This window comes from Balearica regulorum, chromosome 2, assembly GCF_011004875.1.
Source record: "Balearica regulorum gibbericeps isolate bBalReg1 chromosome 2, bBalReg1.pri, whole genome shotgun sequence".
Taxonomy (NCBI): Eukaryota; Metazoa; Chordata; class Aves; order Gruiformes; family Gruidae; genus Balearica; species Balearica regulorum.
The window spans coordinates 119,177,349-119,202,808 of record NC_046185.1 but is presented as its reverse complement, the minus strand read 5'-3'; the positions used below and the strand labels follow the sequence as shown (position 1 = coordinate 119,202,808).

The 25,460-nt window shown below is 43.7% G+C and overlaps 2 protein-coding genes across 5 annotated transcripts in view; one reads left to right on the top strand and one right to left on the bottom strand.

Moving 5' to 3' along the window:
• Positions 1–4,832, bottom strand: part of ULK4 (unc-51 like kinase 4) — a 257,733-nt gene extending 252,901 nt beyond the window's left edge. Inside the window, exons 1-4 of one of the 3 annotated variants that reach the window (XM_075745569.1) lie at positions 4,751–4,832; positions 3,367–3,425; positions 2,547–2,725; positions 1,344–1,482 (exon numbers count right to left, since the gene is read on the bottom strand). In XM_075745569.1, coding sequence (XP_075601684.1) covers positions 1,344–1,481 — 138 coding nt within the window. In that variant the 5' untranslated portion in view covers position 1,482; positions 2,547–2,725; positions 3,367–3,425; positions 4,751–4,832. The remainder of the gene's footprint in view (positions 1–1,343; positions 1,483–2,546; positions 2,726–3,366; positions 3,426–4,750) is intronic. The other 2 variants (XM_075745571.1, XM_075745570.1) reach the window with 2 other exon arrangements.
• Positions 1–25,460, top strand: part of TRAK1 (trafficking kinesin protein 1) — a 440,848-nt gene that overhangs the window by 290,507 nt on the left and 124,881 nt on the right. Inside the window, exon 1 of one of the 2 annotated variants that reach the window (XM_075745575.1) lies at positions 14,230–14,364. The exons of the other annotated variant lie outside the window; for it this stretch is intronic. The gene's annotated coding sequence lies outside the window, so the exon portion shown is untranslated. Of the gene's footprint in view, positions 1–14,229; positions 14,365–25,460 lie in introns of those variants that run through there. 2 annotated transcript variants of the gene reach the window in all.

Sequence of the window (25,460 nt, the reverse complement as noted above, 5' to 3'; positions counted from 1 at the left end):
GAGGAGTGAGCATATGTGAGAGGAACAACTCTGCAGACACCAAGTGAAGAAGGAGGGGCAAGAGGTGCTCCAGACACCAGAGCAGAGATTCCCCTGCAGCCCCTGGAGAAGACCATGGTGAGGCAGGCTGTCCCCCTGCAGCCCATGGAGGTCCATGGTGGAACAGATATCCACCTGCAGCCCATGGAGGACCCCACACCACAGCAGGTGGAAGAACCTGAAGGAGGCTGTTAACCTGTGGGAAGCCCATGCTGGAGCAGGCTCCTGGCAGGACCTGTGGCCCCATGGAGAGAGGAGCCCAGGCTGGAGCAGGTTTGCTGGCAGGACTTGTGACCCATGCTGGAACAGTCTGTTCTTGAAGGACTGCACCCCATGGAAGGGACCCATGCTGGAGCAGTTCATGAAGAATTGCAGCCCATGGGAAGGACTCATGTTGGAGAAGTCTGTGGAGGACTGCCTCCTGTGGGAAGGGCCCCACGCTGGAGCAGGGGAAGAATGTGAGGAGTCCTCCCCCTGAGGAGGAAGGAGCGGCAGAGGCAACATGTGATGAACTGACCACAACCTCCATTCCCCGTCCCCCTGTGCCACTGGCGGGGAGGAGGTAGAGAAATTGAGAGTGAAGTTGAGCCAGGGAAGAATGGGGGGTCAAGGGAAAGTGATTTTTTTAAGATTTGGTTTTATTTCTCATTACCCTACTCTGATTTGAGTCTTATCTCGACCCACGAGCCTTTTTTGTATTTCTGTCCCCTGTCCAGCTGAGATGGGGAGTGACAGAGCAGCTTTGGTAGGCACCTGGCCTCCAGCCAGGGTCAACCCACCACAGAAACAAAATTTATCTGCTGGAAAAATAAAATATTTGAAATGTCTAGCTGTATCAGTTACAGTTTCTTTTCCAGAAAGTATGTCTAAAACTCTGCCAAGCTTTTTCAAAACAGAATTGATTTACCTTAAATGCTGTTCCTTAATCAAAAATAATTTTTTCTTGCTAAGTAAAAAATTGATTATTTACTGGATTTGCACAACTGATAACAAAACAAAGCATACCACTACACACAAGTAACTGTTTTTACAAGTTCTGTGACATACCATAGAAACAGGAAGCCTGTAAACACGGGTTTATGCTTGTGATTTGAACAACAATAAAAATCAGATGATGAAATAAATGCATTAAAATAAGACTCTACTTAAAGTATAAGAATTAAAAATCTTAAGAAGCTGATCTAAATGGTGACAAACTCCATGTAAAGAAGCATGTGGTATTTTTCTTCTATATTACCTGTGCTACAAGGATTTTGTAAGCTGTATCTTCTCCCAGATTTAGCAGGAAAGAAAACATTACTTACCCAGTTTGTTATTTCAGCTCTTTTGCATTTATCAGTGCAAAGAATGGCAACAAAATTAATTGTCCCCTTTCTTCTTCCTTTATAAACAACAGTCTTACTTCCTCTTCCAATCTCCTCATATAGAATGAAGTTCTCCATCCTCAAGGATAATTTACAGGCAATGGATTGGAAACATGGTATTAGTCTCATAAACAAATAAACCTTTAAAGAAAGCAGGAGGGGGGATGCATTCAAATTTAATAGTCATTGATGTATGGGACTTAGCATCCTTAAAAATAGGGATCATATACTTCCAGCAAAATCAAACATAATTACTCTACAGAAGGCCTCCTCTCAGGAAATGTGATCAAAATTTTAAACAGAAGATAGTATTTTCCACTCCCAAAGCTCTTAACACATTCAAAAACTTACAGATGGGCCAGTGAAATTCTAAATATTTTATCTGTAAATAAAAATCATACTACCAAACTTAAAATTGTATGTTCTACATAAAACTGCTGTCCAGATGAAAATAGCCTATACTGAAAGCCTTGCCAAATAAGATTGCCATTTCTACCTAAGGGCACTTCAGGCAAAATTGCCCCTGCAACTTTTCACAATGTAATTTAAACCTGCCAAATAACTGATTTAATCAACATAACTGAAAAACCCAGGAGTTCGTGACTATGAGTGTTCCTACCAATGCTAAGCTAAATGTAGCTTTACCAGTTATAGGACTCAGCATTAAGGATTTTTCACGGATAAAAACAGTTCCATGCAGATAGGAGCTGTAAATTTGTTGGCCAATGTTATATTGCGGGAATCAGGGAGTTCCACAGGAATTTAATTTATATTTGTAACTAGCATTTTTGTCTCAAGAACTGTGTATTGTATACGCTTTAATTTACATAATGAAACAAACAAAGCAATTGTCATTTGTTGCAAACCCAGGAAGTGGCATTTGTATATTTAAATAGATGCTTTTCACGAAAGTCTAGTTAATTCTTTTGTTCCACAATTATTTTCTCAGAGAATACTTGGAGCAATGGGAGAACCGACAACAAAAATATTGAAGCAACTGCACTACACAAAGTAAGAGTTCTGCATCAGCTTTCCATCCAGCTCCTCAGCTGTTCCACTGGGTTAAGAGCACAGACATACGGAACCCCAACACCAGCATATTCCAGAAATAGGATATATTGCTAACTAGTCCCCAGTGACTACCTTGTAGTAAGTTCTTTCAGCTCCAGGTCAACTTCACATGTGATGCCCAGTTCTTCCAACTACCAATTTAATTAGTTCCAAGCCATTTGGAGCTGCTCTCATCTCTACACGAATTCTTCCATTTTGTTTATAAAACTGTTAGTTTTTCTTCAACAAAACCAGTTCTCAATGTAGTTATCCTAAAACCATAGACAAGCAGCATATTGGAGACAGTAGTGCAACAATAGGAATGATCAGCAAGGATGGAGAGAAAGGGCTGCTTAAGCAGCACAGCTGCCAAATGCCTAATCACAAACCACAAACTGAATTTCACTTTACTTCTTTCATGGGACACAAAGCTCCCAGAGTGACAAATCAAAGACCAAAATGAAGACTAGAAAATTCCCAAGTTTTCAGACGGGACTTCAAGTGAAAACACGACAAAGCATTGGGCCGCAGCAGACAACAAATTGTCTGTCACTAAAATACTGGTTCTTGCCAGAACATCAGCCAGGTACCAAGTACAACTCAGATGATCCAGAATTTCCAACACGCATTGGAGTCTCATAATTCCAGGAATTTCCTTTACCAAAGATAGTTATCCAAGACAAAAGTTTTCTTCCCAAAATCTCACTATTACAATTCAAAAGCCTTGGGATTAATACTGTAAGTTAGTTCGATTTTATCAAGCACTAAGCAAACAAGTAGGTATAGCCAGTATAACACACGAACACGGGGTTTTTTTTCGACAGCTATCTATGAGATAAAGGTGATTATACAATGATCAGTTCGCCAAACATTCCAAAATAAGGCACAAAGATGGGGGTCTCCATTTTCCTACCTCTCTTTTCTAATTCATGCAGATCATTGCACCATTCTTTATGTTCTTTTTCTGGACAGCTTGGAAAAAAAAAAAAAAAAAAGAGCCCCCATAATGTTTTCCCCTAGTACACAAAGATTCCAGAACAGCAACACCATAGAAACATATCCAGCAAAAACATAGCCAACCCCCAAAATTTACATGGCCACAGCCCCTTCCTTGCACTTCTTCTTTCCCAAGAATACTTTAAACCTGGCATGTGCACCTGATCACTAGACTGGAGCATGTGCACATTAGATGATGGAAGATTCCATCATGTTGGTCATATGAAAGGCATTATCATCCACTCATGCAAGAAACCATCCAAATGTATGCCAGGCTCAATGATAACTACAGAAATATCTGGTTATCTGACAAAAGCAAGACCAGTGACATGTAAATGCACACTGGGACACAGTAATCATGGTCATGGGACAGGGAAGCCTTCATTGCTACCTCATGACTAGCAGTACTTGCAAATGAGGCCTCCGCTAACTGCTCTGCGAGAGGTTACAGGGGAAAAAGCAACATCCAGTCTTGCATCCCTGAATCATTTCAGTATGCAAACTTAAAGAATATGACCCATGAAACGGATTCTCAACAGCTGGAGCACATTAATCAGTTTTGAAATAAAGTTAAAAAAATTCAAATAAAGCAATACAAAAAGTGAAAATAAGTATCTCGAGATGGCTGCTGTGGAAGCCTGCCACACACCACCACCCATAATGAAACAAGTCTGAAGCTCCACAGAAACACTCAAAGCAGCAAACTTCAGCTGCCAAGTGAACCACATTTGCTCTGGGCAGGATAAAGGACACCACCACCAAGGAGACATGGTTCCACAAGCGTTTCTTCCTTCTCTTGGTGAGAGAACACCCGTAACACCCTGAGCAGACCAGGACGTGAAGTACCCGAGATCTCCTGCAGCCAAAGTTCTGTCAAGAGCAGCCCCTTGGCAGGCCCGAGGCACTGCACTGCAACCCCCGGGACACGGCAGCCTCCCGGCCCACCTGCAGCAGCGGTGAGGCTGCCATAGGGCAGGTCATCTCCCAGCGAGTCTCCTGCCCCTCAGGAGATCTTCAGTGGGAGTACCAGCTCCCCCCAAGTCTGCTCCGAGCCTGCACTCAGACCTAAGCACTACGGGGCCTGACCAACGCGGGGGGCGGGGGGGGGGCGGCGCGCGGTGGTAACTGCCGGCGCTTGCACGCGCCCCCCACAGGGGGGCGGAGGGCCCCGCCGCGCGCGCCGCCGGGCGCCCGAGGACCGTTAGGTACGTGAGCACCCCGCCAACTAACGGCCGTTAGCCGTCCACGGGAAGGGGGGGTGGAGGGGGAAAGAAAGGGAAGAAGGGAAGCGACAGCCGTACCTGTGACGGGAGGTGGGCAAGAAAACGACGTTACTACTGCTGCGCCGCCGCCATCAACCGAAATCGGCGGAGCCCCGCCCCCAGGCCGGAGTCTCCCATGCGCCAATGGGAGGGAGGAGAGATTTGGAAATGTCCCGAGGGGAAACTCGTCCCTGCACGCCACAAAATACAGCCAGCGGGAGGGGGATCGCCACAACAGGCAGAGTGACTCCGGGAACTGAGGTTTTTTTCCCTTACTCTACCAAGAACACGCGGCCAGGACCCACCCGGCTCTGTCTCCGCTCCCCCCCCGCGCACCGCTCGGATGGTCGCCACCCCGCGCCCGTATCCAGGAGACGGGGACAGACGCCGGAAACGGAGCGGAGCCGTCATTGGGCCAGAAGGCAACTACGTCAGAGCGGATCCACTGGGTCCGGAGGGGAATTCCCGGATGCTGCGGGGCGCGGTGGCAGGGGGAGGGGGCGGTGCCTCGCGGGGGGCAGGGGGGGCAGCACGTGTCTGAGAGGGCGGGGCGCCAGGGGCGTAGCCGCGCGGTTGCTAGGCTACCGCCGGTGCCGGGCTAACGGTCGGGGAGGCCGAGGCGCCGCGCGGGACGGACGTCAGTGACCCACGGGACGGGGACGTCCCTCAGGAAGGGCAGCGTGCGGAGAGGGGGCTCCGGCAGCGCCCTGGCACTTTGAGTCTGGGAGGTTGGGGCTTTTTTATTAAACCTGCATGGATCTAGAGTCGGCCAAAGCAACGCAGACCGTCGTCAGTCCTGTTACGGCAATCTGTAATCTCTTCATTGGGGAGCGCTTTGTTGTCCTTCAAACAAGTGTTTTCCATTTTTAGCAGTGGAGTTTTCACTTTATTTTTCATCCAAGGGTGGTATGGTTTGGGGGTTTGGTTTGTCTGGTTTTGTTTTTGTAAGGCCCTTGAAAAAGTCAAATAAGTATCCTTTTCTATTGTGTGAGAAAACATTTAACAACATTTGGTCTTTCTAGAGCAAGTTGTAAAGAATTATGTTTTATCCATTTTCCTACCTTCACCTTGATCTAACAGTTTTGAACCCGTTGATCCATTTCAACCAGATTTCATAAAAGAAGTAGTATACTTAGCAGGAAGGAGTCAATGTTTGTTTAGGCTGTATAATAACAAATGGTCACGGTTTTTTACCTCCACTGTAGGAAAGATTTCAGTATGAACGTAAACCTCCCTAATACTGAAAAAAGGAGAAGAAAAAAAAAAAACCAACCAAACCAAACTACCCTATTTGGGAGACAGATGTTAAAAAAGTGTCAGCTGCAAGAAGCGCTTCAGTTTTGTTTCATACCTTCTCAGACAGTGGAGGCTGCAGACACAAAGCACAGACCTGGAGGAAATCAAGCTTCATGAGTTACATGGCTTGCCAAACATTTTGTCACAGTTCAGCTGTAAGAAAAAGCGGTAAGAGATCAGTGCTGCACACAGTTATCATTTTTTGCTGGTTTATTGGATATCCACATAGAATTGACTGGACTCATAAGCACTGAAAAACAACATGTGCATGGCAAAATTGTTAATTTCTTCACAATTTCAGACCCTGTCCCATTTTGCAGTATATGTTTTCAGCAATTGCAGAGTTGATCTGTAATTACCAATGAAGCTACAGCTTTGAAACTGCACAAGCAATATAAATTTTCCATTTCTTTTTGAATGTAAATGAGTAGTTGACTAGATATAAATAAACCGAATGCATAAGTAGACATCACCTAGTTTCTTTTAGTAAGCACAAGAAAAGTATGCTTTGAAGAGAGATTTATTTAGATTTTAGAAAACTGTATTTTATATTTGGCTCTGATAAAGGTGACCGATATAAAGAAGAAGGAATAAAATATTAGCTTAATTGCAGAACATGTCCTGACAGCAGTTCGATGGCAGATCTTAGAAAAGTCACTTAATTTCGTTGTCTCTGTCCAAAAGGACAAAACTAAGCCACAATAACAATCAAGTTACTGCCGTTGCTTCCCAATTTCTAGTGTTTTGTCCCATGTACAGCTTTCTGTTAAATTAGTCCAGGTTAGGGATTGTTTCTCTGCAAAAGGGGCAAATATCCCATTTGGGGGAGTGAGATGGTATGGACTTTAACATTAACAAAGTCTGTTGAAATCTTCATATAATAGTGTCAATAGCATTACAAAGTACAGAGAGAGAAACAGAAAAAAAATGCTTTAATAACAAATAAGCCAGAGACTCATGCTTTTAAAATTAAATGTCTTCATGATTAAGAATTTTCAGTGTAATTAAAGGCAGAGATGGGGGACATGCTAACTTACACCTTTTTTCCCAATACCTCTTAGTTAGGAGCAATGGCACTTTTTTATTGTTGATACACACTTCATTACATGCCTGCATCTTTCTTACCATCTGGATCCACGATTTCAAGATATTCCAGATGGGGATTTTTCCCCTTTGATTTGGTATAAGAATCAGGAATTCTCTCTTCAAGCTTCCTGTACAAGAGTCATCTTGAAATAATAAACTAAATACAAATACAAATCAGGGCTGTAATTATGAGACTCTTATCTTTGGCCTTTTTCTTACTGTTTTAGTCTGTTACTCCTTTAGTCTGTTACTTCTTTAGTCTGTTACTGAACATGACTTCAAGCATTGTGCTCAACTGCAGCAAACTTTTCTGTGGGAGTATTTTCAACATTCAGGAACGGAATGCAAAATATTCTCTCTGCTGTTTGCACCATTTCAATACTCCTAGCAATTTGTACAACAAACTCAGCTTTGCTATTTGCCTGGCTATTATATGGGACGGTCAGATGTAATCAAATTCTTGTTCTCAAGTAAATAGATGATCTAATTTAAGGTAAACTGAGATCTTGTGATTGAAACCACATAGTTCAGGAATGCTTAAACACTTCGCTGCTTTACCCTCAATGGGTACTACGGAAACCTCTGACATTTTTCCTGGTTCCCAAAAGTCTGATTAGTAGCCTATAATACTAAGGTATGTTTCCATGTTTTGTTTTCCTTTGGTAGGAAGATCTGCTCTTTAGTTTGCTCCAGTGCCTGCTGAAGGTGCTATACACTTCTCGTTTATTTTGCCACGCATACTAGGTTTTCTCCCAGCTATCATGATTACTTGTGCTCTATCCCATCTTGCTAGTACATGGTGTTTCTTTCTATTCCAGACTGACCCTAGTCTCAAGAGAGTTTCTATTCTCAGTGTCCTGGGTAAGATGATTCAGTTGCTTGTATATAATATTTTTCACATTCCATTTGCCTTGACAGTTCTGTCATTCCGGGGAGGTGCATGGGGCCACTTTTCTGGTCTTTGACCATTTTAGCAGAATGATGGACATGAACATAAGCACATCTTTATCTTGTGCTTTTTATTCTCAGATTCTTTTCCAACAACCTCTTGAAACTAGCACACCCTTTCATTGCTTGAGTGAAACTGTGTGTGTTTTTCTTTATTTCTGCATTTCTTTGGTAACATTATGGTTTTCATATTACAATTTAGTCACCTTGTTTTTTCTGGTACAAGGCTGCTGTATTCACCGATACTTCTCAAAGTCATTAAATAAATTCAAATGTTACAGTTTCAGTATCGTATGCTGCTGCTATTTGGGAGTAGCAATGATTTTTTTCAAATTCTTTTGGTAGCTTCTGGAATTTTTCTGTTTGGAAACTTGTTTTCTCAATCATAGAGTTGACCTTTTCACTGTGGAAACACTATTGCAAAACAGTCCTTGATGATGTGTTTGTTTCATCAGTGAGGCAAAAACTACCAGTGGTTTCTTTTATAAGAACAGGGCTCCAAATCTCGCCTCACTGGACCAACTTGTAAGGTCACCAATACTGCATGTATAGCATGCTTGTGTTGCCTTTTCCTCCATTATGGTCTCAATGCTTTGCATATGTCTAAGGTTTGAAAGAGATGTGGTAAGATACTCTGCAAATTTTAATACTCCTTGAGTCAATACCTTTAAAGATTGGCATATTACAAGCTACTTTTACCTTCCCAAAATCATTGGGTTTCCTTGGGAAGTCAACAACTGCTCTGCATATGATACTGAAGTCAAAAATAACTTCCTCTCTTATTTTGTTTGTATTGAGTTTTATCTGCTAATGGGATGGAGTTAATTGTTACGGACTACCGCAGTTTCTACCAGGCATTCCTCATATCACAATTCCAGAGTATCATCAGCTGTGATGCTGATTTGTGAGGCTGGCTGGCAGAGCTGATATTCTTCTGCTGCAAGGTTCACTACTAACAGCATTCTCAACAGCTAAGCCTACCTGCTGGCTTCCAAAATACAAGATGACTGCCTTGCTCATCCAGGATGGCTGAATAGGCCTTGTCAAAATCTTACTTTTTCAATGACTATCATGCTGCTTATGTAATTTGGAGATTATGTAAAATTATTAGTGATGCTTTCTCTTTCTGTGTATCTCAGTGTTCAAATTATTGCTTATTCTAATGCAAGAGATAATGTGTAAAGCAGATGCTGTATTGGTTGAATTACTTTCATCTGTTCTAGGTATAACTTGTTGGGAGGACATCCCATTTTCTTCAAATACATACAGCAGTTTTGACTCATGCAAGAGTCAAATGTTTTGTTATTGAGTGTACAGTTCACTGTTTCAGCAGAAAGCAATGGCTTTTATGTTGTGTATCTGAAGATTCAGCCTGTATACTCAGGATATCCTTTGCATTCTGATTAGAATTCACAATGTCTTGAAGGTATTATCATCATTCCACAGTGTAATTTTCATTTGGCTTTGCTTGATTGCAATTTTTTTTCCTTTTCTTGCAAAATACATGCCTGGCACATTTATCATTACCCCACTATCTTGCATTTCATTTCCTCTTTGTTTGTGTACTTGTCTTCACTTCTAATGTTAATCTGAGCTTTGCAAACTATTTATTCCAACTTGCATTTCATTAATGTCAAATATGTGCAAAACCCCATCCTCTGAGTCACTGTTTGCTTTGTTCACATTTTTTCAGACTGTAAGCTCTGGAATAATGCTTTCTTTTGCCATAATTATTATATATGATCCTCTATGTAGGACATTTTAAATGAGTTTTCTCCTTAAGACCTTTTTATCTTCATTTTATTTGTCTCCTCTGCTTGTGTTTATGCTTTTGCTTGTCCATAAACTTTCACCTTTTTTATTTAGCCTCTCATTTTCCTTGTGTTCTTTTTTGAATTACGTGTGTCTGCTGTCCTTCAGTCACAGTCACAATAACATTTCAGACCAATGCCATAAGCTGGTATTGCTCCTGAAAGACACAGCCCCTTTACAGTACAGAAGCAGTTGAAGAAGGAGAAGGCATTGGTGCTGGCTGATGGTAGCTGAAGGAAGCACAGAGCACTGAGCAAGAGAAAAACTTTTCTGCTAATTTGATTCTTCCAGCAAAGGCAGCGTTGCATACATTGCCGTAAAACAAAAAACAACACCCCCCCCCCCAAATCAGAAAAAATCCACCCAAAGCATGCACATTTTTCATTTTCACATGCTCAGACAACTTGAAAGAATCTATGTGTTATTCAAGTAAAAGCAACGATAGCTTTACAGAAAGCACCATTTAAACACAAAAAGATGTTGTACAGGCAGCATTATGCGGACACTTCATAGATCGTTTTAAAGGACTTAGAGCATTACTTAGTCCATGCTGATATAAAAGTGTGAGAAATGGGGACAGTAACACCAGGTATCAGCAGGAAGAACGCAAAGAGGAAGCACCGCAACTCCTTTCTTAAATCCATGGCACAGCTATTCAGAAACACATTTGTAGGATATATTCTAGTGATTTTTTTTTCTCAGATAATTTATTTATGCCTATTGGAATTAGATTGTTCTATTGTATTTGTTGATTGTTTTACAAGTTGTAGAGACAGCAAGTGAGGGACATACAAGAAAAACAAAAGCATGCTCACTGGAAAGTATATTTGAGAAGTCTTCTATTTTAGCAGGGTGGAATTAAAAAGTCTCTTCTAGAGATGTAATCAAGGAAGCAAATTTGAGAATGAATGTGATAAATACCATGTGATTATCAAGAAGAGAGAGGAAATGTGGAGGATAATGAAAACAGAGAGAGTGCACAGTAGTCCAGGAAACTTTATTTTAAAGCATCTGGTTACTGTGTCAATTGCCAGCTTCAGGATTACTGGGTGGATGAATTGAGATAGAGGTAAGAACACAACGGAGTATGTTTATATGCACCATAGCACCATGCAACAAAAAAACCATAAGGAGGATTTGGTGCAGCGGCCACCAAACAACTGCCACTATATCCCATGACCAGCATACAGACATGCATCTTGCTTGCGAGTCCCAAATTCTTTTCCCAATGTACTCCCACACACTGTGTTTATGTATAAATAGTGCATGTCATTGCCATTTGTCCCACTGCGGAGGACTTCTGCTCACTCTAACAAGAATCTTTTCAGTCTCAGCAGTACATCTCAAACCCTTGTTCCTTACAGACATGACAGGTCAATTGGTTCTTCTCAACAAGAAGTCTCCAATCATGTGGACTTGTTTCTCTCTATTGTTGGTGTGGATCTTCACTTTTCAACTTCTTGGGTTTCCTTCTGCCTGCAGGTCATTTTTGCCTTCTGGGTTTTTTTCAGCATTGGATTTTCTTCCCGGGCTCCTATTCCAAGATGCCTCTGTTGTGTGTCTTCCTCTGTTTTTGTGGAACTGAAAACTTTTTTTTTTTTTTTTAAATCCCTGACCAGCCTGTGTTTGCTTTTTTTCCTGCTTCTCATTGACATTCTGTAAAGCACAGAGCAAACTCTGTTCCTCAAAACTACTTCTCCTTCACTGTACAGACCACTCCTCCTCACTGCTGTCTTGGGATTATGTTACACATTACAAGTGCCCAGTTGCTGCTGAAAGGCTCAATCCCTTGTTTGCAAGTGCTCGGTCTTGTTCCTTCTCTTGTGCAACCTCTGTCACTCATCTGACTCCATTGTTAACTGTTTCAGGAATGAATCAGAGAACTATCCTTTTTTAAAGCCTCCTGATTTAGCTTGCCCACTGGCTAACCCCTGGGTCACACATACACAAGGCTGGGCACAAAGAATGCAATGGGAGGACTCAGGTGAGGGTGAGAAGTGGAAGGGACCAACCTTTTTAATGATACCTAGGAGTTAGACCTCTTAGCAGTGACATCAAGTTTCTATTTTAGGGAGGAGTTAGATGAGACTACCTACATGATTTAAGAGTGCAGTGTTACCAAAGGGATGGTTCTCTTCCTCCCAGACAAACTGTTTCAACTCTTCCTTCCTGCTCAGTCCTGACACTTTTATGACCTTAGGGTGAATCTATTCAGTTCACTAATCTGGCAGAAAACTGACAAGGAAAATAATACAATAAGTTCTCTGTCAGGTTAGTAAACCGAGTCACTCACTGGGAATCCTAAGCACCAGAGCCAGCCCCTGGGAAAGTCAGGAATGCCTGGCTCTTCCACAGAAGTGGGGAGAGCAGCCTGCTCCTTTTGGGAACAGCCAGCTCTTTGGTTGACTCACATGCCTCATCAAACTGCACCCTTAGTCACTTCCAGGGGATCTGCTCTAAAGACACGCCTGTTCTGCAAGCGCCTGTGAATCCTCTGTTGTCCTTGTAACATTTCTCCTCTCTTTTCTGTCACCCAAGTGCATCCCCATCTGTGATTCTCTTTGTTTGCATCTGTAAAGCATTGGATCATTTATTCTTATGGGTTATTCAGGGTCAAACCCCAAATCCATTTGCTCTCTAGAGGTTAACACACATCCCACGCTTCCAGAATCCTGTCACCAGCACGACTGCAACTTTTTTGTCTTACCAGCTGTAACCTTGGACACAATTCTGTTCTTCCCTTGCTGGTAAACAAAAACAATCAAACCCTCCTCCAGCAAACAGTTCTCTGAGCTGCAGAAATAAGTCATTACTTCCTCTGGGTTTCTTTTTCCTTTTTTAAATTAGATTAAGAACCTAGACTGAAGCTTTTCTCTGTCGTTGGGACATTAATAACAAGTCTTTCCCTTTTGGTGATTTTCTTGTGTCTAATACACTCATAGTGCAATTTTACTCTCTGGGAGGGCATGGGCAAGATTCCTCTCCTTCGTTCCTCTACCAAACTTGAAGAAACACGTATTTTGAATGTCTAACTTTCACGGCCACCCTCTCCTATTCCCATGTCAGTTGTTCTGTCCACCAGCGTCCTTTCAGCCTGGCTGGGTGCTTGGCCGGGGCTTTGTTGGAGTCTTTTGCCCAGCTGAGGCAGGCACCGTGACAAACCCGGGAACAAGTCGCCGCGGCAGTCAGCCGGTTGGACCAGCCCAGGTCATTCAAAAGCGAGACGGCCAAGGTGGAGCAGGTCCTCCTCCGGCAGAAATACTAATACTCCGCAAAAACGCGGGCACCTGGCGGGCAGCAGAGCGGGCCTGCGCCGCGCCGGCCCTCCCTGCGAGCGGGGAGCAGCGGTGGGCCGGAGGGGGGGAGGAAGGGCCGGGCAAACCTGCCCCTGTCGCCCGGCGAGGCCCTGCCCGCACCGCGGCGGGTCTCTCTGTGCCTCCCAAACCGGCCTGGGTCGCCTCGCGTGGCCGCTACCGACCCACGCCGGGGAGCCGCCCGCTCGCGTCCTGTGGGAGGCGGCCGTGTCGGGGCGGCCGGAGCCCTGGAGCGGCGCAGCCTCGGCCCCCCTCGCCCGGACTGCTCCGCAGAGAGCGCCCCGGGCAGCCACAGCGCCGAAGGCCGGGGAGCGTTTGGCCGCGGGCAGCGCGGCCAACTCTGGCCGAAGCAGCGGTGAGTTACTTCTGAGGCGGGCGGTCCGTCGCAGCCCAGGACGGGGACGAGCGGTGGCGGGCAGTAGTGCTGCCCGCGGCCGCCTTCGGGCTGGTCCGCGCAGCGACAAACGCCCCCCCGCTGCGGAGAGCCCCGGCGCAGGGTAGCCCCTCCCGCCGTCCGGGCCGCGGCAGGGGGCCGGTTGCTGGGCGACGCGCGGCCCCTCCCCCGCAGCAGGGCTGGGCCATGAGGTAATGGCCGGCGGGGGGGGTCGGTGGGCAGCGCTGCGATTACCGAACCAGCGGCTTCCGAGGTGTCTGCCGGCGGCACTCCTCTTCCTGCTGCTCCCCCCCCTCCGGCGGCGGGCGGTGCCGCAACCCCCTAGGTGGCCGTGCCGCCCCGCCTCCCGAGGAGGCCGCACGGCCCGGCCCGGCAGCGCGGGTAAAGGCGAGTGGAGGAACCCCGCGCCCAACAGCGGCCGAGGGAAGCGACCAGCAGCCGCCCCACGTGTGCTGCTGCCCGGCCGGCGGGAGGGGTTTGCGGCGGTACCCGGGCGCCGCTTGAGAGTGGGGAGCTGAAGCGGCGGCGGCCCGGCCGGAGAGACCGGGGGAGGAGGGCACATGAGGCGCTGGCAGGAGGAGGGAGAAGCAGCAGCAGCCGCCGGCCGGCCACAGCACCCGCGGCGCTCTGCCCGCGCCGCACGCCGCGGCTCCTCAGCGGCGCGGGCCGAGGGCGAGCCGTGAGGGCAGCAGCAGCCCGGAGGTGGCCGCCGCCGGCAGCGAGGCTCCCCCGGCCAGCGGGGGCGCCGCCGCCCGCGCACCGCTGCCGTTGGCGGCGCGCGCGCCTGAGGGGCCCAGAGCAGGGTGAGTGCGCGGGACGAGGCGGCGGGGAGGGGGCGGAGGTGCTCGCGCGCTGCCGCGGCCGTGTGGCGTGTAACGGTTCGGCGTGCGGCGCGGCCGGGGATGGACGGGGAACGGGGGGACGGCGACCGGCGTGGCGGCCTCTGCCCCCGCTCGTCCTCAGGTGAGCGAGCGGCTGCGGGAGGTCTGGACGTTGTGCCGTGGCGTTGAGCGGGCGAGGCCTGCTTCGTTCGCCTGGAGGCGAAACGGGTGGCTGAGCAAGGTGCAGCGGCTCCTCCTCCTCGGGCCCCCGCAGCGCTCTGGCAGCGGGGCGACCTTCGCAGCCGGCTTGCTCGGGGGCGGGCGGAGCTCCGTGGCTTTGGTGCCGGTGCTCTTTTGTCCGTTCCGCCCCTCTAAAGGAAAGAGGCAGTTGGGTGTAATTGTTTACCGAAGGTCAAGAACGTCTTGCAAAATTTGGCCTGTGAATTATTTACAGGTAAACTGCTGATGCTGTCAGTTAGAAGGACCCCCGGTTATAGAGATGGCTTTCATAGCCATTGGGGAGAGACTTACTAATATTGACTTTGTTTATTCGGTGTCAGGGATCATGGATAGCTTTTGGAGGCATGCTTCTATTTGTATTAGTAAAATACTCCATTGTGGCTTTTAGCAAGTTTGAGATCTTAGTGTCTGCTTTGGCTTGCAGCTGATGATTTTGAACTTGATGTTTAGATGAGCTTATTTTCATGTAAAATTAGGGAAGAGTAGGAAATGTCCAAAAAATGGAACATCTGTTAAAGAGTCCAGGCTTCTTGTTCAGATTCTGGGAGAAGTCACCTGTATGGACGTTTTTCTGTGTCTTGCAATCTATAACCTCATTTGAACCTTTCAGTCCACCGAGATTAAGTTGTGGGTGTAATTTTTTTTTTGCAGTCAGGAAGGCAACAGCAAAAAACAAAGCTAAAACAAAACCAACAACAGTTACAATAACCGGTTTGCCATACGTGCATGTTGACTGCTGTGCGTTACACGGTTTCATGTACTGTAAGTAATGCCCTGGCTTCTGACCATACTAGAAGTGAACTGTGTTTAAATGTGGTTGGTCCTAGTAGGGCTCTTCTGCAGCTTCCATAAGAAGCCTGGAGGAAGGAGCATTGTCCTGCAACCTGGGAACCATATTCACAAAGCTGTGCCTTCTCTGAGGCACTGTAACCTGTTTTAATTGAGCCAGAGCAACCTATGATGACAACAGATAAGGAAAATAATTTTAGATGCACATAAGAAAATTATATTAAGCCACGATTATAGCTATCACTTCGCTGTTTTTTCAGTGACTGTTGTTCTGGTTTTGATATGTTTATGCATAAAATCTCAGTGAAATCTCAAGTTGTCACTGCAGCCTTTGAGCATCTTGACTAGTTTAATCCAGAGTCCTGACTAATGAAGCTGCACCAGCATGTGATCTGCAAGTTTTGCCATGTATATTAATGGATGTTAATTTGGCATTCTGTCAGTTTGTGGAATGCAGGTGAGAGTTGGTGGGAGCAAATGAGCTTGCACGTACCAGAGAGCAAGATCAGATGGAAAAGATTTGCCTGGAACTGTTTGGAACTCCTGTTGTTCCTCTGTGCTGCAGCTCACACCTGAGCTCCTTGCTGCTTCACACGTTTTGTCTCCTGTAACAGATTGCTTTTGTCGAAGTAATTTGATCCTAACCTTTCCATGTCCTCTGAGGATTTTCTTTTGATTTTTGAAATATTCTAACCAATCTCCTTTGGGATAGAAGAATGAGATTAGCATTGTAGAAATGAGTGGAGATTAAATATTTTTGTTTTAAATATGCACTTGATCAATACTGTTGTTTCTTACTGTTGTCACTGTATAAATATGAAAATAGTACTACCGCTGAAACTTCCTGCTGTAGCTGCTATGACAGACAGTAAGCTGAATGCAAGATACTTATTTTTTTCCTAATAGCTCAGTAGAAAGAATTCTCAGAATGAGTGCTATTGAGGCAGCATCTGCAATATCAAAAGGCAAGAAGTTAAAAACAAACCTTTCACCCTAAAAGCTGTACATGTATTTCTTCTTAACAATTTCCTATGTTAATTAAAATGCCCTTGGGAGAGGGGAGATAATAAGGGGTAAGGCAGTGTATGAGTTATGTTTGTTTGAAATCTGTTTCTTTCCAGATTTCCACAATTGGGGTGGTTTAGTGCTCCTGCTACTAGGATCAGAAGTAGCATTTGTGGGACATCATTTGTTTTGTATTGTCTGGATGTTGTAGGTTGTGAGTGGTACTCAAATCAAGGATGGTGAAGTGTTTCTTGTTAGTTTGCAAAAAATGGTGTATTCTTTGTTTCAAATTTTGATACCTTTCCCCCTGCCCCAGCAATAACTGTTCTGTTTGCAAAAGTGGGTGTTTCCTCTAGTAAGCCTCCAATATTAGGCTGGGTACTTCATCATGTAACTTTTTGAATAACCTCAGTTTAATTCTCACAAAACTGTCACTTTATTTCATGCGCTGCTTATTTCACAATACTCCCATATCAACACAAGAACAGAGACACCAGTATGATGTGAGAAGTCCTGAGAACTAGAATGTGGAATTAGGAGCCTGTTGGTCAGAGAACTATTGGTGATAGGTAGGCTGTTATAACTGGTTCTGTTTTTTCTTTTGAACTATCTATGTCTCCAGATGTACGCTGCAGTTCTGCCTCTGTAGGAAGCTTAGTGATGCCATCAAGATTAAAGAATACACTTAAGTTGCATGTAAAATGACCAAAGGCATGCTGGCATCTTCCTGTGTGATGGTCACGTTCACAGCAGAAACAAGGAACAATGAGATTGTCATTTGGCGTGTTGCATAAGGGCTATTAAAAGGCATAGATTCTGGTAGCGGCTGTACACCAAGTGGCTTTCAGAGTTATCATAAAAAACATACTAAGTAGGAGAAACGCTCACTGAGTGACAGCTATTGCATCTCAGTTGTAGGCAGCTCAACAAAGCTTTGTAATGCTGGGACTGTAAAACTGGTTTGTGATCTACAGTGCCTGTGCTGTGAAGGTATGTTTCTGAGTCACGTTTGTATCATTAGAACTCCATAAGCAATGCCATTGCCTCCTTGGAATGCTGCGCTTGTACGGAGGGCTCAGTTTTGTGGATTCAGTTGTGGGATCAGTGCTACTGGGAGAGATAAAAATCTTGAGAATTAACTTCCTGTTAAGGTAGGCTTTCCAAGATACCAGTTGGTGTCTGATTCAGAGTCTTCCTGGTTACTCTGTGGTTTGACTGAGATAGCTGTGTGAGTTTACAAACACTCTTTATTTTACTTTGTAGTGAATAACGTGATGTCTCCTAAATAAATTTCAGGAGTTCACTGCTAATATCCTTTGTCTAAAACTGTCCTTTATTTGAACTTTGATTCATCAATATTTCTCTTTTTATTGGAGCCTATTGATTACAGTGCAAAAAGTCATGCTATATAGTCATCCTGCTTATGGTTGTCCAGCTAAGAGGCTTATTGATAGCACAAACAGATTAGCTCAGAGATAATTCTTAGATTCAATTATGTTGGCAGATTTGCTTTAGTTAAATCAGTTAGTGACTGTACTGGAGTTGATTCTTTGCCTTATCTTACAGCTTCTCTGCACAGGACTGTCTAACCTTGCAGTCCATTAGATGCTGTAAAACCAAATTACGCTGCTACATTTTCACTGTCATATTTCCTTGTGTGTGTGTCTTGGTGTTTTGGGGTTTTTTTTGAGTATTCCAATAGATCAATATATACTAGAGCCCTGTTGGTTTTGCTTGCATTTATAGCAGAAGTTCAGAACACTGTAGCAGTTAGAGAAATAGAAAGAAGGAAGGAAATGTGAGAAGAGCTTGGTTTAAAAGCTCTTGCAAAGTTTTGTTATTGGCTTGTTATGACTTAAGACCACGTTGCTGCCCAGCGGAGTGAATTTTCCCCTGGCTGTGGATTCCCTCTTCTATCCTCTCCCATATTAATGGTGCTGGGAATCAATTCTGTGACTTAGCCAAGAACTGTTTTTAAGGTTAACTTTCAATCAGATTGTCTGTCCTCTGGGCAACTGAGCAGCTGCTAACAGTGAGGCAGAGGAATCAGCAGGAGTAAGTGGCTGAGGCTTTGGTGTCAGGAGAGGAGTGTCTTCAGTCAGCATAAGCTGATTTTGAAACTCCTGCACTCTAAGCTCTAGTATAACCAACACCAGTTGCGTGTTGGTAGATGAGATGCTAATGCCAATGCTGACAATAACCTGGTACATATTTGTGTTCTTACGGAATATTCTTGACTCCCAGCATCTGTATGAACAGAAGAGAGAAATACTGGGTAGTTGATGTTCTTGGGCTATAAACAGACTTTATGATACAGAGTGAGGATATACTTAAGAATAAATTTGAAGGTTTTCATTTTGCTAACTTTCAGTTCAGTCTGCATTTCTGAGTGTTCTTTCCTGAGCAAGATGCCCATGAATTATTGTCTCTATTGTGAATAATGTAATTCTCAAACTTAATGTGTAAGCCAGTATGATTTTAGATTTTGTAAAGTGGTATGAACTAACCTAAAAAAAAAAGACTGGTTTACTTCTGCTGCCTTCACTTACTTGTTCTTAGCAGGCTTCTTTGGAAAGGCTTTCCCTGTTTAAAACTCATGCAAAATCAGCAGAGGTTTTGTTTGGGTTTTTTTTGCTCCTTAGGTTTTGTAACATCAGCAGGTAAATGTTGCTCTTCATAGACTGTAAGACCAGAAAGAACAACTAGGTGATGTGGCTTGATTATTGAAACTATGAGCTTATGGCTGCATCCTGACGCATTTTGATCTGAGTTAAGAATTGTATATGTTTGTAATCACTCTGGGGAAAAATTATCCAAGTATTTTTTCATTAAATGTTGCTTTCCTACTGAAATAGCTGTGTGAAAACTGCTCATGGGTGTGTTTTGATTTGGAGGGGTTTTGGTGGGGTTTTTTACCCATTTTAAACTTTTCTCATGACATGTTCTAAAGGGTTTGGAAAGTAGAAGCAAGAGGTTTTATTAAGACAGTCACTCTTTTTTTCCCTACTACTTTTAATTTGTGAATCTCTCATAACTTTGCAGGAGATCTGCAAATACCTTTAAGTCTTACGTGTAGTAGAGCATGTAAAAGTTATTTCCTTAGTTTCTTTTTGCAGACCATTTAAAGAAATCAATGAAGACCAGGATGAAAAAGACTGGTGCAGAGAGAAAGTGCAAAGAAGAGAAATACAAAGTGATTAAGAGTCTCTATTTTGGGGATTTTGCAGGCAATGTGTTATAAAACAAAGTCAACTTTATGGTCCAGTGTGAAGATTGGAGCTCTGTGGAAAGTGTGCCACTTTCCAACCATCACAGCATGGTTGAGGTTGGAAGAGATTTCTGGAGCTCATCTGGTCCAACCCCCCTGCTCAAGCAGGATCACCTGTAACCACTTGCCCAGGTCTGTGTTCAGATACCTTCTAAATATCTCCAAGGTTGGAGACTCCACCACCTCCCTGGGCAACCTGTGCCAGCGCTCAGTCACCCTCACAGTGAAAAAGTGTTTCCTGATGTTCAGGGGAAACCTCCTGTGTTTCAGTTGGTGTCCATTGTCTCTGATCCTGTCACTGGACACGGGCACCACTGGAAAGACCCTGCCTCTGTGCTCTGTGAGTCCTCCCTTCATGTATTTAAACACACTGGTAAGATCCACCTGAGCCTTCTCTTCTGAAGGCTGAACCATCCCAGCTCTCAGCCTGTCTTCATAGGAGGGATGCTCTGGTCTGTCTTCATTGTGTTAGTTCACTAGATTCTGTCCAGCAAGTCTATGTCTCCCCAACACTAGGGAGCCCAGAACTGGTTCCAGTACCCCAGGTGTGGCCTCACCAGTGCTGAGTAGAGGGGAAGGACCACCCTTCTCATCTAGTTTTGCTGCCTGGCTTACAGCTGTTAAAGGAAAAACATAAGAAAACCACCCCCTGCCTCCTATGTAATAATTCCAGTGCTTCAAACAAAACATGGAAAAACTGCTTGTCATTAGTTTTCAATAAAGTCTAAAATAATGTTGAGTTGACTTGTCCCATCTGTTAATAGAAACCAGAGGTTAGGAAAATGTTTGTACAGTGGAAACATAGTCTGGAGGGGAAGAATGAAAACTGGATACATTGAAATAGTTGCATGCCCCTCTGAGGCGATTAGTTGATTACTGTAGATTAGAACCAGTCAGTGCACTTCTGTAGTGTATGTTCACATAATTTATTCTCCTTTTTAAAAGTAGGTGCTGGTAATGTCATATTGAACTTTAATATTGTGCAATTCAGGACTCTGCATGAATTATAGTCTGACAGCAGCCATAATCTGATGTCCTAGAGAATACTGAACTGCAGTTTTCTTTGACGACGGGGGTATTTTTTTTAAAAAATTACATCGATGCCTGCTGCTTGTGGGAAATGGAGACTTTTACTCTTCAGTGTTTGTGTAAGTGGAGCTTGTGTTGCTAACAACATTGTCTGTCCCAGAAAGCCTAGTTTCACCATCAGATACTGCACATTTGCATGCTTTGCAAGGGAGCACCGTCCACCCCTCTGTAGTAAGGAGAAACCTTGCAGTTCAACTCCATGCAAACCTATTGCCCCAGTGGTACCCACAAAACGAGCGGAACTAGAAGACATTGGAGCAATATCAAAGTCCTTAGACTGTCCTTTAGACCTCTCTTGAATGGATTTTCTTTCTCTGCAGCTGTGACTGGTCGTACTAGCTGATTTCTGAGTAGGCATGCACTGTTGATGTAAGGTGATGAGGAAGAAATCGATCTGTCTGGTATTATGGTTTCTTATTGTAGATCTTCTCCTGTAGTCACAAATTGCGCTGCCTTCTGAAAGGAATGGTAGACTTCTGGTTTGTTATGGTAATACTACAGTAATGATCACTTCCAGGAATTTATGGAGGGGGCGAAGATCAGTGTGTATCGAAAACATTACCTTCTTTGACACTTTGGTCCTGTAATGAATTCTGCAAACCTGCGTATGTGAAGGTCATAACAAGATCTGTGCTTTTAGGGCTGTATTTCCTGAGGATTATGTTACCTTGTCAGGTGGTAGGTAAGCATGTTATGGTGTGACCTAGGGATTCATGGCTGACCCGAGAGCCAAAATTTCCAATATAAACCAATCTGAACTGAAAGTGCTGCTTCTGATTGTCTGAAATGTTTATAACCTTTGATTACTCTTGTATTTGTTGCCTAGAATTTTACTCCATAGTGGCTTTCTCAAAAACCTTATTTTGCAAGACATCCAATGCTGTTAGAATGAGAAGACTGAGAAAGGTTAGGTACTATACCTACCTGGCAGGATACAATCTTGTCCCAAAGTGGCCTCTACTGTCATGCTATTGGCTGTATGTTATCATTTTTTTTTTTGTGGAGAACATTGTTCTCTGTGACAGTAATTTGTACTACTTTTATCTACTAAATGAGATTTCATTTAGGAACTGTTGTACCTCAGGCAAATGCAACTTTCTTAATACTTTGCCCTTTTACATTGCAAAAGGTACAAAACATTTAATGTAATCTTCTGATGAACGGGTTTGTTTAAGCAGTCACAATTCACAAAAAACAGTCTTCTCTCACTTTGCAAAGGATGAAGGGGGACAGCAAGATCAAAACATTTGACTGAGGTAACTCAGGAATTCATGCCAGTACTAAAATTAAATCCAGTTCTTGTCAGTCTCTTGGGATCAGTGGGTTGGCACACTCTGATGTCAATATATCTGGCAGACAGGTTGTTCAGGATAAGATAGTGCTACTATTACAATAGTGATTTTAGTGAAATTTCACTGTTCTTTTTGCTTTCAGTAAAACTGATGGACTATTAAGCTAACCAGAGGGTATTGCTATGAAAAAGATCAGTGTTTGAAATGGGAGTCTGGGATTTTCACAGGCTAGGAACACAGCACATCCAAGACACAGCACCATCTTGCTTTACTCACTGATGACTACTCTAGGTAAGTCAGAGTCTTAGAGCATCTTGAGCCTGACTTACTAAACTCCCCCCTCCAAAAGTAAACACTGCACCCATTTTGTACTATTTATCAACTTTCAGAGGATACCTGCTGTATGTTGACATAAAAGAAGAAAAATGCAAAGTTTTGTTATTAATGTCCCACTGTACTGTTATACTGCATAGGAGGAAACAGGAGGGAAATTAGATTTTTGACTAGAAATGTCTGGATAGGAATCTTTTTTTATTTTGTTCATGGGAGGTATTCCTGTCTTTTTTTAAAAAAAGTGAAATTTAGATAACGGCTTTTGTGGAATGAGCAGTGTATTAAAGCTAGGGATGTTTGTTTGTAAAGGCAAAGATCATAGCTAAGTGTAGTTCGAAGGGAATAAATGTAGAATTAACAGTTCATGGTAGATACCTAACTCTAATGAAAAGGTTCTCAGCCCTGTGGAGCAGGCAGATTGATGCTCCTGCAGTTTAGAGTATTGATGCTGAATACATCTCCTGAAAGCAGAGTGGATTTCTTAAATTCAGCATTCATGATTTTATTATGATGTTATTTCATTCATTGAGGGATATTTTGTGTCTTATCCCTGTTTCCAAACTGTTGTTGTTGGTACGTGTCCTACCATCAGGTATCTTAATGATACAACCTGAAATGGTATGCACAGAGAAGTTGTGGATGCCCTATCATTGGCAGTGTTTGAGGCCAGGTCGGATGGGGCTCTGAGCAACCTGATCTAGTGAAAGATGTCCTTGCCCATGGCAGGGGGTTGGACTAATGATGTTTAAAGGTCCCTTCCAACCCAAACCATTCTATGAAATGTGGCCTTAAATATGCTTTTTGGATCTCAAAGTATTATGAATGCCATATGTTGATCTACATGAATATTTACAGTAAGATTTAAGAACTGGAATCCATTTCACATACTAATGTAAAACTGATGATTCCTTAAAATAATAATCACATGACTTGTTGGCTGGTATTTAAACATAAGTTACAATTCAGGTGGACAAAACTGTACTTTTAATGGTCCCTGTTGTTCATCATAATTAATTTTTTCCTTTAAAAAAATCTTGGCATTAAAGCTGACCTTTCTTCCTTTCTACCACCTGACTAAATGAATTATTCATTGGATTTGTAGATCTAGCACAGCTGTTCTTCCAGCAGGTATGAATTCAACAACAACAAAAATGTTTCTTGATTATTCATTTGCCAGTCAGTTTCTCAGCTTCAGTGTCATATGACTATAGAATTGACCTGGGTAAATCAAAACTGGAACTGCATCTCTCTGTATCTCCAGAAGAGGCCATTGCTGTTAAGCCTTGGGTTAATGCTCGTGTAAGTTCTGTAAATTCTGGCTCTGGGCACTCACGTCGTGGTTTCCCTCAGTCCTGTGGTGCGATGGGTAAGCACACGCAGCAGTTAATGGAAATATTGATGATTTGAGTCCTGCCAGGGACTGCTGTTCTCATGGCAATGAAGCTGGGAAGATAGCATTGCACACCAATATTTGAAAATCCTCAAAGCTGCAGAGAGAATTTGGGAAGTAACTGCCTAAAAGTGGGTTAACAAGCAAAGCCAACAGAGTGCCTTGGTTTAGTGGTATGACTCTTAAAAAAAAAAAAAAAATAAAAAAATTAGTGGTTTCCTGACAGACATCTGAAGCTGTGGAAGAGGGCAGTCTTCCTTTCCCACCCTCATGCCTCCCTCATGCACTGCTTCTTGTATGGGCATGCAGCAGTCCAGCTCAATGAGCCAATCTAGCTGAAAACTGCTTTATACTAGCCTCTGTGTGTTCTCTCCTGTCCTGCCTCCCCCCCATCCCCTTGGCTTAGCCTTTCAACCAGGTTGTGTTCCTGATCCCATTGATGTGGAGTGGTACAAGCACCAATGTCGCTGAGGAAGAAGGAGTGGTGGGAATACGTGGCTTCAGGGTAAGCGAGCAGTAGGATGAGGGTGTGCTTTCCAGATAGCCTACACTGATAGTACATAGGGATGACTGGGAAAGCATGTGCCTGAAGGCTGTGCTTTTGTAGCCAGATTGGCCTGGTCTCAGTTCGCATCTCTGGTGGGAATAGTCCTACCTTGTCGCCAGGTATGTGTTGTACTGCTTTGTCCACAGATCTTTCATACTGACTGTTACCAATGGGGAAATAAGCCAGGGAGGCAAATTGGGAAAATGTGTTTTCTTTGGTTTTAGTTTTTTGCCATTTTGTGTTTCTCAGGGAGTTAGATGCTGGAGATAGCACAAAAGCAAGGCAGGAGTGTGCAGGCAAGGCCAATTAGTGTTTGGTTTGCTTTAGGTATATAACACCACACCCTGTTTTTAATGTGTGTGCATTAAGTTATATAGCTCTCTCTAAAAATGGGTTAATGTTACCAAAATTGTATCATTTGCTAGTTGTGTGGGAGTTTTGTTGGTTTTCTTTGCTTTTTTTAATGAAAGAAACAAACATAATTTTAGTAGTCTTGGTTAGCAAAATTGCATAGGGAAGATTGAATACCCTGTCCTATTTCTCTTATCTGAGATGGTAAATTAGCACTAATTACCTCCTCAAGAAGGCTGACAGGAAATTCCTAAATGCACTTAGCAGCAAGCCTGTTGTTTTGATCCTATGACCAGCAGGGATAACTTGAAGATAAAGACATGATATAGTATTGTAGCGGGAGAAATGAGTAAGAGGAAATAGGAGGGGCTGCATGGTCAGGAAAATGATCCAGCTTATAACATGACTTGTTACAGCAGATGTAATACTGTGTTCTCTTCTTTGTTCCTCAAACCTTTCTCTGGAAAAGATAAGCAAGCAGTTGTTATAACGTGGGCAATAAAAGATTTTTTTTTTTGATGTAGCGAACTCTGAGACTGAACAGCTATAGAATACTTACTTCAAACTCAAGAAATTGGGAAGGCATGAAATTACAGGGCTTCGGCCTGTTCTAGCTCTGATGTGAATCTTACAACAGGTAATAAATTTCTCTTCTGAATGGGAATTGATGGTTCCTGATTGCCCTGATTCCTAACTGGAAACTGTTGTTTGTTTTGTGATAGGAAAACATAATATAGCTGCGTGGGAACTTGGAATTGAGTGTATGTGAAGCTA